Source organism: Somniosus microcephalus, chromosome 3 (assembly GCF_052327205.1).
Source record: "Somniosus microcephalus isolate GS21.2 chromosome 3, FLI_Smic_1.0, whole genome shotgun sequence".
NCBI classification, from domain to species: domain Eukaryota; kingdom Metazoa; phylum Chordata; class Chondrichthyes; order Squaliformes; family Somniosidae; genus Somniosus; species Somniosus microcephalus.
Genome location: NC_140989.1, coordinates 176,044,283 through 176,061,299, shown reverse-complemented (window position 1 = coordinate 176,061,299; position 17,017 = coordinate 176,044,283). Strand labels below are relative to the sequence as shown.

The following is a 17,017-nucleotide window of genomic DNA, read 5'->3' as shown; positions in this document are numbered from 1 at the left end:
CTTCTCTGGTTATAAGGAACCTGCATGATTTTAATTTGGTCAGTCTCGATGCAGTTTCTCAAGGGTTAGTCTCCTCATCACAACGTCCCACCATTGGATAAATTAGCACTGCATTGGCAATATCACTGTGCCTGCCCAGTTGGCTGGCATGTGGAGGGGGTGGGGGGAGGAAGCGATGGTGCTGCAGGATGTTCTGGCCTCTTGTCCACCCACCCCCCCCCCCCCCCCCCCCCCCCCTCCCTTCGCCTCTCCAACTCTTTCCTCCTTTAAGACGCTCCTTAAAACCTACCTCTTTGACCAAGACATTGGCCACCTGCCCTAATATCTCCTTATGTGGCTGGGTGTCAAATTTAGTCTGTAACGCTCCTGTGCAGCGCTTTGGGATGTTTTATTACGTTAAAGGTGCTATATAAATGCACGTTGCTGTGTTCTTCTGATTTTGGAGTTAATGCACATTGTTAGAGCACAACAGATCTTTATATCTTGCCCATGCTTGATGCAAAAAAAAAACCTTTCCTCATCGACCACGCTCTCCCATCTTTTGAATTATTTCAGTACAATAGGGAGGATGTGTTTCGACCCTTTTCTAATGGTTAAAGCTGTTACTGTTGACTCAGTATTGTTAAAGATTCGAGAACATTTAACATTGCCGTGACAGCAAAAAATAAAGTAGCTGAATACTACTTTTCATATGAAACGTGCTAAGCCAATAAATTACCATTTGGTAATCCTGCTGATGTGAATTATACTAAAGTAAGATCCTGCACTACCATGTATTAACGTGCATTCTGCTGAAAGTACATGTTTCCTTTTTGATTTCAGCTAGCTTCAGTATCCATGGAGGCCGAGGCCTCAATGCTGGTTGATATTCCCGATGCTCTCAGTGAGAGAGAGAAAGTTAAATTCACAGTTCACACCAAGGTAGGTCTACTCTTCAGTGCAAGATATGAAGCATAAAATAAGTCTGGCTTCCACCAATGAAAGCCATCGTAATAAACAGCAAGGATTATCATGGTTAAAAATAATTGGCTGCAATATGTGTCTAGAGCTTTCAAAAAGTGAATCTTATAATTTAATTGAGTAGAGAATACAGTTTGCAATTTGTAAAATGTAAATTGTTTTCTGCCCTTTAATACTGGGGTTTTGGGGGGGGGGGGGGGCGCGCGGAAATGGCTCTTTAGTGTTTAGTGGCATTTCCAGTCTGTTATATTTTCACTGTCGCACTTGACTCTGCACCGCACTTCAAAACATGAAGAAACCAAGGTGTTAACTTGACATGGGAGCCAGAATGTGACCTCACCGTCATACTTTTTAAGAAGCAAACAAGCAAGCCAGTATTGTGATCTGGAGCCTGGAAAGCTGTCAAACTGACGCCACCCTGCTATATAGGCTTTGTGGCCTTGTAGGGACACCGTTTAGCCTTAGCGGGGAAATAATACATAGTGCGTTACACTATGTCCTGATAAAGCAGTGCACCAGTTAACTTGCTGTGAGCAATGCCAGAGGAGAGCTGCAGACCAAGGAAACTAGAGGTTTTCATCTTGGCATTTGGTAAGGGAAAAATGGATATCTCACAGGACTACCCTGGGCTCACTACACTATGTTCATTGAGTCTTTAGTTCCTTCACCTGTGCATTGTATTATATACTGAACCTATCCATTGTGCAAATAATTCATTAATAGACTGTTAATAAAAATTATCGCTATAGTTTTACTTGTGGCCTAGCCCCACTTTCTCCCTACCAGCAAAATTATTCCAAATTACTTTTTCCATTAACACACAAATGCAACATAAATAGATACAATAAATGTGTGACCAGTCTTGCTTTTATATTACTCTACACCTTATCCTTGCAACGTCCTGGCCACATGCTATCGAGGTCTCTTGAATCTAGTTCTGTTCTTTCTGTGCTGTGTGGTTTCATTTTGCTGTTCGTCTCCTGGTCATTTGGTATCTTTGCTAAATTATTTCTCAATGTTTGATCTCTTCTGTGTTTAATGTTTCTATCCCTTTCTCTCCATTTTGTGTGTGACCACAAGCTTACCCCTGCCCCAAAGTAACATTGCGAGTTACGTTTTTGTCATGTTATGATAACCATCTAATGGTTATGGGACAGGGCCTGGTATCACAATCTCTTGTTGGTTTTGAGGGGGGAGGGGAGAAACTGCCACTGTTGCTAATTCCCAGACTTCCTTCCAGTTGCGGGCCCTTGTCTGAAATCTCAGAAGTGCAGATGTTGACCAAACCCTTCCTTGAAGACAAGTGCTTTCAGCTGTTCTGATAGCTGCAGTCCATCAAGGAGTACAGTTCATTAGTGGCAACATGTGAAATGATGACTCAGGCAAAAACTGTGCACATTTTACAAATGGCTTAAAAGGGACATTGCTTTTGAAAAGTTCCTTGTGATTTTTTTTGACATTCGGGGAAGGTATTGAGAATTAACTTTTTTTGGGGAAGATAAATGTTTGTGATGACTGGTAAATATAACTCCAATACTGTTTGATTTCTTCCCCCCCCCCCCCCCCCCCCTCCATTCACAGTACAGGATACTAGAGGTTGAAAAAAGTGAGTGAAGGTGAGATCAATTAAGTAGTGACTGAAGTGACTCCTAGAGGAAGGGAAGACCAGGTTTCGCAGTTCTGAGAACTGAGCTCGAGACTTAAGTTGTCATCTCAAATGACGAGAATGCAGGGAGGGGGTCCAATAGCATATTTGGAGCGAAGGAGGAACGAGAGAGGGAAGGTCAGAGGAGCAATGACCGCTGTACTAATCTCTTAGAGATGTAAGATTGTGACTGAGTGAGGGCTTGGAGGCCAGTGGTGAGAGAAGGATTGCCTATCGGATAACAAACTTTTTCTTGTATCTTGACTGAGACAAGGAGAGGCCAGAAGAGCGTCCCCAGATCTGAGATGCAGCCAAGTCTGAGAGTGGAGAGTTAGGCGTCTTGGAGGGAGAAATAAATTATTGGCGTGAAAGAGGACCCTGGCTTGATGCCAGAGCCTGCCAAAGGCTTTGGAGATGTCTACAGTGCTGATAGATAAATCCCAAAGTGTTCAGGAGCAAAGCTCCAGTAATGTGGGCAAGAAGGTCACCAATGCAATGGATGTGGTGTAAACCATACTGGTGATCATGGCTTAGCTAAGTTTTCAAGGTGAAGTATAGCTACGTTTTTCAGAGTTTAGGTTATGCTCAAAACTTAGTGCTGCTCCCATCTCAGTTGAAGGAACCATTGCCAAAGCTATTTTCCTACTTCAGGCAACCCACAGTCAAAATATAGGCATCCCTTTCAAAGCCTGTGTCTTAGCAATCGAGCATGTTCTAACAAGCCACGGAGTCTGTAGATTGAGCTGTAAGGAATCAAAATCGGACACTGAAAATTCTGGTCTCAAACGCAGTCCCCAGCACTGGTCTCTTCTACTGATGATCATCTTGTCTACGTTCCAACACCGACAGGGTGCCTGGTTGCAGCTGCTGCACCTTTCCTAGCTCCAGGAAGATCCACTGAAAAACCGGCCTCCCCTTGCTGAAATTCCAGCAGACTTGTGTTGTGTGGCTGGTGGCCAAAGGATGTCGAAGTGCCTTAAAAAGAGCTGCTGACCTCCATTCTAATCATTCTGTGAGGCACAACCTTCCATGGCAGCAGCCTTGAGGAAGGATGCTTGCATATATATAGTAAACTCTTTCTTATCTGGCACCTATGGGACCAGGATGGTGCCAGTTGATGAAAAATTCTGGATAACAGGGAGGTATACCTACCAAGGCAATTTTTAACACAAACAAAAATAAAAACCACTGACTCGGACTCGGCAAAACGAGCGCTGGATGGATTCGGCAAGATTACCGGTTATCTATTTTGCCCGTTATTAAAGTATTCCGGGTAATTAAGTGCCGTTTAAACAAGAGTTTACTGTCGTATCATAGCGCAGAAGGAGACCATTCGGCCCATTGTGCCTGTGCCAGCTCTTTGAAAGAGCTCTCCAATTAGTCCCACACCCCTGCTGTTTCCTCAGCCCTGTAATTTTTCTTTTTCAAGGATTGATCCAATTCCCTTTTGAATCTGCTTCCACCCCCCTTACTAGTGAACATTTACATACCAGTATAGTACAGGGGAGTTACTCAATGATCTTTTATCTGGTGCTCTCCAGAGATCTTTTTGGGGTGGGTCCTCTTTATACAGCTGGGGACTAGTGGTGGTGAGTTTCCTCGTTGGCTTCAAGCCATCATGTCCTCTGCAGGGGATATGTTAGGTGTGAGAGAGAGCGCCTTATCTATAGTATTCCAGGACAATGGCCAAGACCGCATGATATTTTTCCCACTGCTAGGCGGACTCCATACAACACCTGCTCGAATTGGCACATGCTCCCCAGGGGCCTAATCCATGTGTTTGTGATGGGAGGGTAGAGTTTGCCTGTGGTAGGGGGAGGAATGCATCGTCCTTCCACTAACAGTAGTAGATGTGCTCCTTGGGTGGATATCTTGTCACTAATGCATGACCTCGCAGAAAGGTGTAGAGCTGAGGGGACGTCAATGCTGGTCATGACCTTTTGTGGCTTCCCAGATTGGTTTGAGGGGCAAGACCAGAAAGTGAGTGCAAGTGTCACTTTGGCCTGCATTCGTCCCCCCACACAGCTGGTGCAGGGTGAGAGTTGACCCCTGTGTTCAATGGAAGCGGGGTTCATTTCCAGAATCGCTTGTCCTTTTTAGACCTTCAATGAGACCTGTCAGTCAGCTCTTTAATTCTCCGGTAAACCTGAGAGTAATAGTCGGAAATAAATGTCAACATTATTTAAGAAGTTGAAGCTAGAGACTGAGTTGCGTTATTGAATTTACTACCAGTTGCTAATACCGCAATGTCCTGTTACTACAGTACTAAAATCACATTGAGAGACATGTTGAGACTCTGGGCACAGTCTCTGGAGGAGAGCATCTCATCAGGAAGTGTTTTTGTAAGATTTAGGGTTGATCAGCTCAGGATTATAGTAGTACAGCCCAAGATTAGACTAGTACGGCCACGAGGCAGGTACGTTGCACCGTGGCTGTACTCCAATAACCCTGAACTGATTAATCATTCTGTCTCTAGACTTTATCTGCTTGTTTTAGTAAACCACTTTGTTGGTGTAGAGGGTCAGAATCTGAAATCATTGCCCAGGGTTTTCGGCTTCAGTCACCAACCCACAATTTCCCACTCATTCATCTTTGCGCTAAAACTCGTGGGCTGTTGAGTGCAAAAGTGGAAAATTCTTGGCTCGCTGCCAAAATGTGCCTTTTGAATACACACTTGTTCATTTAATCATGGCTAAGGTGAGTGGGTTTCCAAATGATAAAACCAAGTCAATAAGAGTTTGCTAACCGGCACAATGCAACCGTGTTGATGCCCAGGATTGTAAGAACATTAAAGGGTGATTATTTATTTTCTCGCTCTCGCTCTCGCGCTCTCTCTCCTCCCCCCCCCCCCCCCCCTTCCCTGTCTTTCCCACACTGCCTGTCTGAGAGTGTCCCTGTTCTTTTCTCTTCCCCCCCCCCCCCCCCCCCCCCCTCTCCCCCTGTTAAGTTTGGCAGAGGGTGTGACACTGGATTTGTATGGGTGGGGGAATCGGTAGCTGGTGGAGCCCCCCAAATTGCTGCTCCGTACTGGCGGTGGTTTACTGTTCCAGGGGGATGAGCTTGTGTCGGGGCTAGAGGTGGAATTGGGGAATGTGTCACTGACTTAGGATGCACTAATGTTTGACATCTCCTCGCTCAGACCACCCTGCCTTCCTTCAAGAAATCCGAATTCTCAGTGATACGGCAGCACGAGGATTTTGTCTGGCTGCATGACACCATTGTTGAAAATGAGGACTACGCCGGAATTATTGTGAGTAGTTGAAGCGTGTTCACCAGTTGCCAACCCCCATGGCTGCTTGTTGGGGGCAGAGAATCCATGCTTCGTATGCCTGAAATAGAATCTGCTATTTTCTTACTGTGCGAAGGCTGGGAGCTGTGGAGCAACATTGGGATTTGGGTGTCCAGGTACACATCACTAAAAGTTAGTGGGCAGGTACACAAGGTAATCAGAGAGGCTCGTAGAATGCGGAGCCTTTCTCAAGGTGGCTGCAATACAATAGGGGGGAAGTGAGGCTTCAGTTGTACGGAGCCTTGGTCAGACCCCACCTGGAGCATAGCATTCAGGTTTGGACACACCTCTCTCTGGGTGGGGAAGCTAAAGGGTGCTTGGCCTTGGGTAGAAGTGTATTGGGGGAGGGTAACTGGCCTTGGGTAGATGTGTATTGGGCGGGGGGCGGTTAACTGGCCTTGGGTAGACGTGTATTGTGGGGGGGGGGGGAAAGGGTAACTGGCTTGGGTAGAAGTGTATTGGGGGGAGGGGTAACTGGCCTTGGGTAGAAGTGTATTGGGGGGAGGGGTAACTGGCCTTGGGTAGATGTGTATTGGGTTGGGGGGTGTGGTCGTAACAGGCCTTGGGTAGACGTGTATTGGGTGGGGGGAGAAACATAGAAGATAGGAGCAGGCCATTCGGCCCCTTGAGCCTGCTCTGCCATTCAATGAGATCATGGCTGATTGTCCAAATTCAGTACCCTGTCCCTGCTTTCTCCCCATATCCCTTGATCCCTTTAGCCTTAAGAAATATATCTAACTCCTTCTTGAATATATTTAATGAATTGGCCTCCACTGCCTTCTGTGGTAGAGAATTCCACAGGTTCACTACTCTCTGGGTGAAGAAATTCCTCCTCATCTCTGTCCTAAATAGCTTACCCCTTATCCTTAGACTGTGACCCCTGGTTCTGAACTCCCCCTACCATCGGGAACATCCTTCCTGCATCTAGTCTGTCTAGTCCTGTTAGAATTTTATAAGTTTCAATGAGATCCCCCCTCATTCTTCTAAACTCTAGCGAATACAAGCCCAATCGACCCAATCTCCTCTCATACGTCATTCCTGCCATCCCAGGTATCAGTCTGGTGAATCTTCGCTGCACTCCCTCCATGGCAAGAACATCCTTCCTCAGATAAGGCGACCAAAACTGCACACAATACTCAAGATGTGGTCTCACCAAGGCCCTGTACAACTGCAGCAAGACATCCTTGTTCCTGTACTCGAACCCCCTCGCTACGAAGGCCAACATACCATTTGCCACCTTAACCGCCTGCTGCACCTGCATGCTTACCTTCAGCGACTGGTGCACAAGGAACTCTCTATCCAAGTCAGTACCTTGCCCCCAATCCCATGTGCCTTAACTTTACACGCTAATCTCTTAATGCGGGACCTTATTGAAAGCCTTCTGAAAGTCCAAATACGCCACATCCACTGGTTCTCCCTTATCTATTCTACCAGTTACATTCTCAAAAAATTCCAGTAGATTAGTCGAGCACGATTTACCATTTGTAAATCCATGTTGACTTTATCCGATCCTGTCACTGTTTTCCAAGTGCTCTGGTATTACATCTTTTATAATGTGTATTGCGGGGGGGGGGGGTTGTAACAGGCCTTGGGTAGATGTGCATTGGGTGGGGGGGAGTAACTGGCCTTGGGTGGATGTGTATTGGGTGAGGGGGGGGGGGTAACTGTCCTTGGGTAGACGTGTATTGGGTGAGGGGGTTAACTGGCCTTGGGTAGACGTGAGTTGGGTAACAGGCCTTGGGTAGATGTGTATTGGGGGGGGGGGGGTAACTGGCCTTGGGTAGATGTGTATTGGGTGGGGGGGGGGGGGCGGCGGGAGAGGGCACTTGTGCTGAAACTTCCCAGTTTTGTTAACTTTGTTTTATATTTCCCCGCCCCCCCCCCCCCATGCACACCCCATTTAGATTCCTCCAGCACCTGCCAAACCTGACTTCGATGTGGCGAGAGAAAAGATGCAAAAGCTGGGCGAAGGTGAAGGCTCCATGTCAAAAGAGGAATTTAGTAAAATGAAGCAAGAACTCGAAGCGTAAGCTGATGAGAGATTTCATCCTTTTGATTTCTGACAAGCCTTAACCTTCAGCTGCTTCTCTTTGGGAGGTGGAGTACAAGGCTGGATGGTGTTGGTATCAAAGCCACATTGCAGGGGACTGGGAATGCACAGATTTTCATTCTTCTGCTGAAATCTGATAACTGTTTTGGTTTGATCAGCAAAAGTCGAGCGCAGGTTTTTAAGATGCCAGGCTGTTTTAAAGTCAAATAATACCCAGAATTTTGCTGATTTGCGAATTTAATATTTACGCATTTTTGTAATGTATTTTGGCTTGGTATATAATTTAATAACTGGCTGTTCGCATTTATGAACTAGTTTGATTAATTAATTAAGTAATGTTGGGAATATGACCTAGTCATGGTTTCCATTCACAGTTTAAACATCACTGATTCTGCTCTCATTACTATAAATTATTTAATTTATTATACAATAAGTTAGTATCGCTGATAATACTCCTATTTCCCTATTTGTTTAGGGAGTACCTGGCTGTCTTTAAGAAGACGGTGTCCATCCACGAAGTCTTCCTTCAACGACTTGCGATTCACACCGTGTTGGGCAAAGACCATAACCTCCATGTTTTCCTGGAATATGACCAGGATGTAAGGCACTTTTCTTTCATCCTTCCTTAAAAGCTCCAGAGGCAGGATGTTAAGTCGGGATGCTTCCCTGCCCGGCTTCAGTGTGGGGGGGGGGGGGGGGAAAGCAGCTGCTTGCATTGCAGTTTCCTAATCACTTATATCTCCTTGCCATCAAATGAGGTTCAAAAATCGATGAGCCAAGTATTTTTACAGGTAGCTCGTATTGCAAAATACTCCTTAATCTGAAGGTGATGAAGAGGCTTTAATTTAAATCTGGCATTTTTTTTACCCATGTGTGGGATTGCTCATTTTAAACGTTCTTGCTCAGTGTAGTCCTCTCCACTTCTTTCCTGCTGCATTAATAACCGTCCTATTCACGGATTGTCCCCTCTTCTCACTCAATCAGAATAATACAGCATGGAAAGAGGCTCACCATGCCTGTGCCGGCTCTTTGGTCGAGCTCTCCAATTAGTCCCACTCCCCTGCTCTTTCCTCAGAGCCCTGCAAATCTTTCCTTTTCAAGTATTTATCCAATTCCCTTTTGAAAGTTACTATTGAATCTGCTTCCACTGCCCTTTCAGGCAGTGCATTCCAGATGATCATAACTCACTGGGTTTATTTTTTTTTTTTTTTAATTCTCCATCTTCCCGCTAGTTCTTTTTCCAATTATTTTATTGCCGTCTAAGTCTGTGTTGCAGTGAAGGGTGATATTTTTGCCGATGCACGTGTAGCTTTTGTTGAGGTGGGAGAAAAAACAAAATTTTAAAAGTACGTCGAGTCTCTGCCCACTAGTATAAACTGGATAGCTCCTCTGACATGAGCTAATCTAGTTGATCTGGAATGAAGGGGCACTGACTGGGTTACTGCACGAACTAAGTGTAAAACTTGAAGTTCTGTGCTTTTAGATAGGATATTGAACTGTGCATGAAAGCTCCCACCTGTTGGGAGTGCTTGCACATGCCTCATTTCCTTCATCTCACTATTGCCTTCAGCTGCCTAGGCCCATAGGTCTGGAATGCCCTCTCTGCGCGCCTCTCCTTTTTAAGACGCTCCTTAAAACTTGCCTCTTGACCGAGCACCTGTCCTAATATCTTATGTGGCTCAGTGCCAACTCTTGTCCAATAACGTTCCTTTGAAGCGCCTTGGGGCATTTTACTCTGTTAAAGGCGCTATATAAATGCATGTTCTTGTTGTACATGGAATTAGTGATAGTATCAAGTCAGGGTCACTACCTGTGATTAGTCAACACGGAGTGCCAGGCTGCGGTTAAGTAATCCATCCACCTCCAGGAAACTGCCGCGGCTGAGTGCCCGGAGGAGGGGAGCGAGACCTGTCAAAAGGCTGACGAGCTCATCCTTGACTTGCTCCACCCCATCCACAGCCTGCAAGGGGTGGCGCGGTACGTAACGTCCATGAAAGAGCAGTGATGGAGATTCCAAAGCATTCCAAGGTGAACCATAAACCTTCCCCCTTCAATCCCCTGGTGATCTCCCTCCACAACTGGTTGCCTAAAGAAGTGTCGTACGAGTTTTACGTTTGACTTGCGTGCCAGGGAAGAACCTCCGTCTGACTGGATGGTTAAGACTAGGATCTTAATGTGTGGTCTATCGCTATGCACCGGTCAGAGACTTCTCTTTATAATATATCATGCTAGTATCCTGGATGCTGGGAGGGGAGGAAACATTTATTTAAAACTTAAATGTAATGAGTAACGTTGATGCGATAGAGTCCTGTGTGTTGCTGAGCCAATCTAGAAGTAGATGAGAAGATTGAAAAGCTAGCTAATCATTAAGGGAAACATAATGAGCAATTACTTTTCACTTACTAAATCCGTGCCAACTGGCACAGCGAGTGCAGCTCAGTGGAGGCATTCGCGAAGCAAATCATTTAACAGCACTGCACAGCGAGTGGTTGCAACTGTTTAATCCAACAATCAAATGGTATCCGTAAGAGTTTTACTCTTGGTGCCAGGATTAGAGTATTACAGCATTTTTTAAAATTGTGTTCTCCGGATGTGTGCGATGCTAGCAGGGCCAGCGTTTATTACCCCTTCAGAAGGTGCTGATGGCTCACTTCCTTGAGCAGTTTTTTTTTTTTGTAACCCCGTGGTTTGTTCAGTCCCTTATCGAGAGTCACCCATGTAGTGTGGGACTGGATGTGAGCCAGACCAGGAGTGGGTGGCAGGTTCCCTGACCGTGGCTCAGTGGGAGCAGTTGTGCCTCCGAGTCAGATGGTTGCACATAATGCAGGCTGATACTTCAGTACAGTACTAGGGGAATGCTGCACTATCTGAGGTGCCGTCTTTCGAATGAGACGTTAAGCCCTGTCTGGTGGATGGAAAAGATCCATCAGAGCAGGAGGGTTCTCCCGGTGTCCTGGCCAATATATATCCCTCAACTAAGATCACCAACAGTTTATCTGGTCATTATCACAATGGGCCGGATTTTGCGACTCCCACGGGTGCATGCGAGGTGCATGTGCTGAAACCCGGCACTTGCGATCTGTCAAGAATTCTCTTGACCGATCATCCGCCTGCCTGGGAGAAGGGCCTCTGCGGGGGAGAGTTCCGCTTTCTGCCCAACTTCGGCCCGCTGAATGCCTGTCAAATTCTTATGCCTGGCGTAAGGCCTGCTTTTACCAGCTTAAGAGTTTAAAAAAAAAAAAAAAAAATTTGATAACTCATATTTATAAATTAAAAATACTCTTCAAGAAGTTAAGTTTGTTTTTAGCCCTGTAAAAACATTGCATTTTTCCCAAAAAATTACATTTTTGTTAAATATTTAATTACAGGTAAATAGCATTTTAATTAATTTTAAATATGTAATTAAAATTGTTTTTATTTAATGTGTTGGTGTATTTTTTAGGTGATCCCCATTCATACTTTTGACAGGTCCGTACGTACAGAACTGTCAAAAGTATGAATGGGGATTCCCTTCTTCCATTGGTTGGGCCGGCCCACGTGATCCCAGGAGCGCCTACGAACCGCAGACGCCCCGGGATACGGTGGGGGGCTCTGCCCGCGCAGACCCGGAGAGGCCCAGGAGCACAAGCCGCTATTCTTCCCAGGCCACCGGGTACTTTCGTACACGTTGCAGGTCGGAGGCGTCTGCCCGCGGGAAGCCTCCGATCGCAAATGTTGGCCCTTTGCTGTTTATGGGAGCTTGCTGTGTGCAAATTGGCTGCCGCGTTTCCTACATTACAACAGTGACTAGACTTCAAAATAACCTTGTTGGTTGAAAAGCGCTGTGGAACGTCGCGAGACCGTGAAAGGCACTATAGAAATGCAAGTTCTTTCTTTCCCTGATGGATATTGGGATTTTACAACAAACCGACCGCTTTCCTGCTGCAAGCCCATAATTATTGAATTCAGTTTCATAGCTTAACCACGGTGAGGCTTGAACTCTTAACCTCTGGGTTGTTGGTCCAGTACCATAACCTCAACACCACCATTTGTTACCAGTGGGGTTTTTTTAATATATGGTTGAAAACTAATTTAGGAAGGTTGAATAAAACTGGAGAAAACAATGGAAATAGAGGGAAAAATGCTGAGGTTCGCGTGACCGCCCCATTGAAATGATTGCGCACGTGTGGTTATTCCAGTTGAAAATCCGGCGAGCAGCCTGCGCGGAATCTCCAGACCGCTGCGCAATTTAAAGGGAACATTGGTTGGAAGAATGGGCTTTCAAGAAGCGTTTGACACAGTTCCACATAATAGACTTGTTAGCAAAGTTAAACACCTTGGGGTTAAAGGGACAGTGACAGCATAGATACAAAATTGGTGAAGGGACAGAAACCGGAGAGTCGTGGTGAGTGGTTGTTTTTCAGACTGGGAGGAGTGGTGTTCCCCAGGGGTTGGTATTAGATACACTGCTTTTTTTGATATATTAATGACCTGGCCTTCATTTCAGAGTTTGCAGATGACACGAAGCTCGGAAATGTAGTAAACAGCGAGGATAGTAACAGACTTCAGGAGGACAAAGACAGACTGGTGAAATGGGCAGACACATGGCAGATTAAATTTAATGCAGAGAAGTGTGAAGTGATACATTTTGGTAGGAAGAATGAGGAGAGGGAATCTAAACTAAATGATACAATTATAAAGTGGGTGCAGGAACAGAGAGATCGGGGGTGTATGTGCACAAATCTTTGAAGGTGGCAGGACAAGTTGAGAAGGTGGTTTAAAAAAAAAAAAAAAAAAGTATATGGAATCCTTGGCTTTATTAATAGAGGCAGAGTACAAAAACAAGGAAGTTCTGCCAAACCTTTAAAAATCATTGGTTCGGTCCCAGCTGGAATATTGTGTTCAATTCTGGGCACCACACTTTAGGAAGGATGCTGTGCCGACTCTCTCTAAGAGCACTTCAGCTAGTCCCACTCCCCCGCCCTTTCCCCGTAGCCATGCAAAATTTTTTCCTTCAGGTAATTTTCCAATTCCCTTTCGAAAACCGCAATTGAATCTGCCTCCACCACCCTTTCAGGCAGTGCGTTCCAGATCCTAACCACTCGCTGAGTAAACAAGTTTTTCCTCATGTTGCCTTTGGTTCTTTTGCCAATCATCTTAAATCTGTGTCCTCTGGTTCATGACCCTTCTGCCAAAGGGAGCAGTTTCTCTATCTACAGGAAACTTGTTTAAATGGCACCTAAATATCTGGAATTCTCTATTAACCGGCAAAATTCTCACTCCGAAAACAACACCTCCATAACCAGCAATGTTGCCGAGTCCGAGTCTCCCGCGGTGGCCGAGTTAGTCAGTGGGGGTAGTTCTCCAAACTGCCACTACTCGGCTTCTTGGCGCTGTCAGAAGTCGGAACACCTCAATACTCCTGTAACAGGAGTCTGACTCTCCCGCACTGCCAGTAGTCTCTTCTGATCTGCCGTTTTACAGGGGTACTGTGTGTCTCCCACACTGCTGGTAGTCATTGCATTGCATTACCCTCAACTGGCAGTACTGTACTTAATCGAGCATCTTCCACCATCCCTTTAACACAATATTCTGAAGGTGAGTACCCAATTACTGTATACTGCACACTTCTTGATTTTTTAATTTTTCTTTGTTAAAAATAGCCTCGGTAGATAACCCTCTCCGTCATCCAGAATTTTTGGGTGGAGGAGAAATAGTGTAGGGATCTCGCAAGGACCTCCGCAAATAGTGGGAGGAATCTCACTCAGTTAGCATAGCGGACTGACTTAAAGGCACTAATGTTTCAAAGCACATCTTCTAACTGAGCAATAGCTGCCTTCTGAGCGCGCTTTAGAAACATTAGGGACAGGAGGAGGCCATTCAACCCCTCGAGCCTGCTCTGCCATTCAGCTAGATTGTGGCTGATCGATATATGGTTAAACTGACCGACTTCCTTCTCTTGGTATTTTAGCTGACTGTCCGAAGGAAGAACACGAAGGAGATGTTTGGTGGTTTTTTAAAGAGCATGATGAAGAGTGCTGACGAAGTACTCATCTCCGGAGCCAAGGTAATTTAGTCGTTTACATTAAAAAAAAGTCTATGGGGAAATTGGTATCTAAACATGGCATAGCTTACAAGTTCAGTGGTGGAATATGGGAAGTGTGTTTCGGAGAGCCCTCGAAGCTTCAGTTGCATTGATTTCAAAGGTCCTTGTATCTGCCACCGCAGTAAATGGCTGCAGCCACTGATCTCCTGATCCATGGGTCATACTAAATCTTAATCTTCAGGTGAGAGCGTGTGGAACCATGGGGCAAGTAGCAGAATGGTTAGCAAGCTGGCTACAGAACAGAAAACAGAGCAGGGATTGAGGGCAAAAGGTGGGAAGTGGTGCTGCACAAGGATCGGCACTGGATCTACTGTTGTCTCAATTTACAGAAAACGATTTGGACTCTGGAATCGGAAGTAAAATTTCAACATTTGCGGATGACCCCAAGTTGGGGAGTGTAGTTAATACTGAGGACGACTGACAAAATCCAAGATGGCATTAATAAATTTGCAGAATGGATGTAATTGGCAAATGAATTTCAGTATAGATATGAGGTGTTGCATTTAGGTTGGAAGAATAAGGAGGCCACATACTCTTTAGAAAATAAGTGTCTAAATAGAGGAGCAAAGGGATCTAGGGGTACAGATACACATCACAAAGTAGTGACATCGGTTAATAAAGCCACTTCAAAAAAAAACAAAAAACCAATGCACTCGGGTTCATTTGTAGAGGGATAGAATTGAAAAGCAGAGAAGTGATAAACTTGTATCGAACTGTGGTTAGACCACAGTTGGAGTACAGTGAACAGTTCTGGTCTCCATATTATCAAAAGGCTATAGAGGCACGAGAGAAGGTGGAAAAAAGATTTACAAGGTTGATACTGATAGCAAGCTGGCTACAGAACAGAAAATGGAGAGGTTATACCTATCGGGGAAAGGCTGAACAGGCTCTTTTTTTTCTTTTGAACAGGGAAGGCTGAGGGGTGACCAGATAGTCTTCAAAATTATGAAGGGGTTTGATTGGGTAGACAGAGAGAAGATGTTTACGCATGTGGGGAAGAGCAAAACTAGGGGCCATAAATAGAAGATAGTTGCCAATAAATCCAATAAGGATTTCGGGAGAAACCTCTTCACCCAGAGAGTGGTTAGAATGTGGAACTCGCTACCACAAGGAGTAGTTTGAGACGAATATCATGGATGTATTTAAGGGGAAGCTCTAAGCACATGAGGGAGCAAGAAATAGAGGATGTGTTGATGGGGTTAGTTGAGGAGGTTTGTGTGGAGCATAAAACCAACATGGACCTGTTGGGCCGAATGGCCTGTTTCTGTGCTGTAAACGCTGTGCAGTGTCATTTTGCTTTAGACTGGGTAGTGTCCTGCAGTGGTCTGGCAATTAGGCAGTGCCAGAGCTGTCTGAAGCTGGACACCTATGGAAGGCTGATGTCCAGTTTGGTTTATAATGAAGCTCAGTTTCCCAGGTCAGCTTGGAGCTTACTGCCTGCAGTCCAGGCTGCTGTAAGAGGGGAGTTCAGATACACACTGGGTTGGATATGGGTCATAGGAACAGGAGTGGGTCATTCAGGCCCTCGAGCCTGTTCTGCATTCAGTTAGATCAAGGCTGATCTGTATCTTAACTCCATCCATCCGCCTTCATTCCATATCCCTTGATAACCTTGCCTAACAAAATTCTATCAATTGAGTTTTTTGAAATTTGCAATTGACCGAACGTCAACAGCATTTTGGAGAGCGAGCTCCAGATTTCCTCTACCGTTTGTGAAGAAGTGCTTCCTGACATCACTCCTGAATGACCTTGCTCTAATTTTAAGCCCAAAACTAGGGCCATAAATATAAGATGGTCACTAATTAATCCAATAAGGAATTTTGGAGAAACTCCATGTTTAGAATGTGGAACTCGTTACCACATGGAGCCGTTGAGGCGAGTCGCATGGATGCGTTTAAGGGGAAGCTGGATAAGCACATGAGGGAGAAAGGAATGTGGGGATAGGGTGAAAATGTAATAAGGTGGGAGGAGGCTCGTGTGGAGCATAAATCAGACCTCGACCTGTTGGGTGACTGCCCTGTTTCTGTGCTCTACGTTCTTTGTAAAACAAAATAAACTCCTTTCTTGTGCAGGATGTCGATGAATTCTTTGAACACGAGAAGACATTCCTCGTCGAATACGGCGTCAAAATTAAAGACTCTGCAGCAAAAGCAGAAAAAATGACACGAACTCACAAAAGTACGTGCGGATTGGCCGGTTGCATTCGCTGGCTTTTGTTTTATAAAGAAATTAACGATGGCTTTTTATATTTAAAATTATTTTAAGTACACATTTTGAGCTGACTGCCAACCTACTTGTCTTGATGGGAGCTGCCTCTCTTTCTCCAGATGTTTCTGACGATTACATTCATTTATCTTCTTCCTTGAATGATCTTGGGATAGACGAGAAAGCTCCACTGAAGAAGTGAGTCCTTTCATCTGCGTTGTCACATCTCGGTTGCGCATGCTGTGTGAAGTGTCCTTACCGATTTCCTGCAGCGCGTGTACAACGGCAACCACTTTTTTTCAAAATTAATTCTCTGGTTGTGGGTGCCGCTGACCAGGCTGATATTTATTGCCTATCCCTAGTTGCCCTTGAGAACGTGATGGCGAGCCTTGAACCGCTGCGGTCCGTGTGGTGAAGATACTCCCATAATGCTGTTAGATAGCGAGTTCCAGGACTGAACCAGTGACTATGATGTACGTCCAAGTCTGGATGATGTGTGACTTGGAGCCCCCTTTTGTCCTCCTAGGTTTGGGAGGTTCTGTCTATGAAGCTTTGGCGAGTTGCTGCAGTGCATCCCGTAGATATTACGCACACCAGCCACGGTATACTGGTGATGGAGCGGATGTTCATGGTGGTGAATGGGCTGTTGATCAAGCGGACTGCTTTATCCTAAAACTTTCACTTTATATAAAAAAAAAAAAAAAAAAAAGTGCCTTTTGTGCAACGGGACATCTTGGAGCTCTCGAGGCTGGGCGACCCGAGCAGGGAAGAGGGAACGAGGTT

At 45.3% G+C, this 17,017-nt stretch overlaps 1 protein-coding gene across 2 annotated transcripts in view; it reads left to right on the top strand.

Moving 5' to 3' along the window:
• snx5 (sorting nexin 5) overlaps positions 1-17,017 on the top strand; it is a 49,540-nt gene that overhangs the window by 7,321 nt on the left and 25,202 nt on the right. For both annotated transcript variants that reach the window (XM_085981959.1, XM_085981958.1), the window contains exons 3-9: positions 823-921; positions 5,745-5,855; positions 7,799-7,920; positions 8,420-8,543; positions 13,895-13,990; positions 16,102-16,207; positions 16,357-16,432. In XM_085981959.1, the coding sequence (XP_085838085.1) occupies positions 823-921; positions 5,745-5,855; positions 7,799-7,920; positions 8,420-8,543; positions 13,895-13,990; positions 16,102-16,207; positions 16,357-16,432 (734 nt within the window). The remainder of the gene's footprint in view (positions 1-822; positions 922-5,744; positions 5,856-7,798; positions 7,921-8,419; positions 8,544-13,894; positions 13,991-16,101; positions 16,208-16,356; positions 16,433-17,017) is intronic.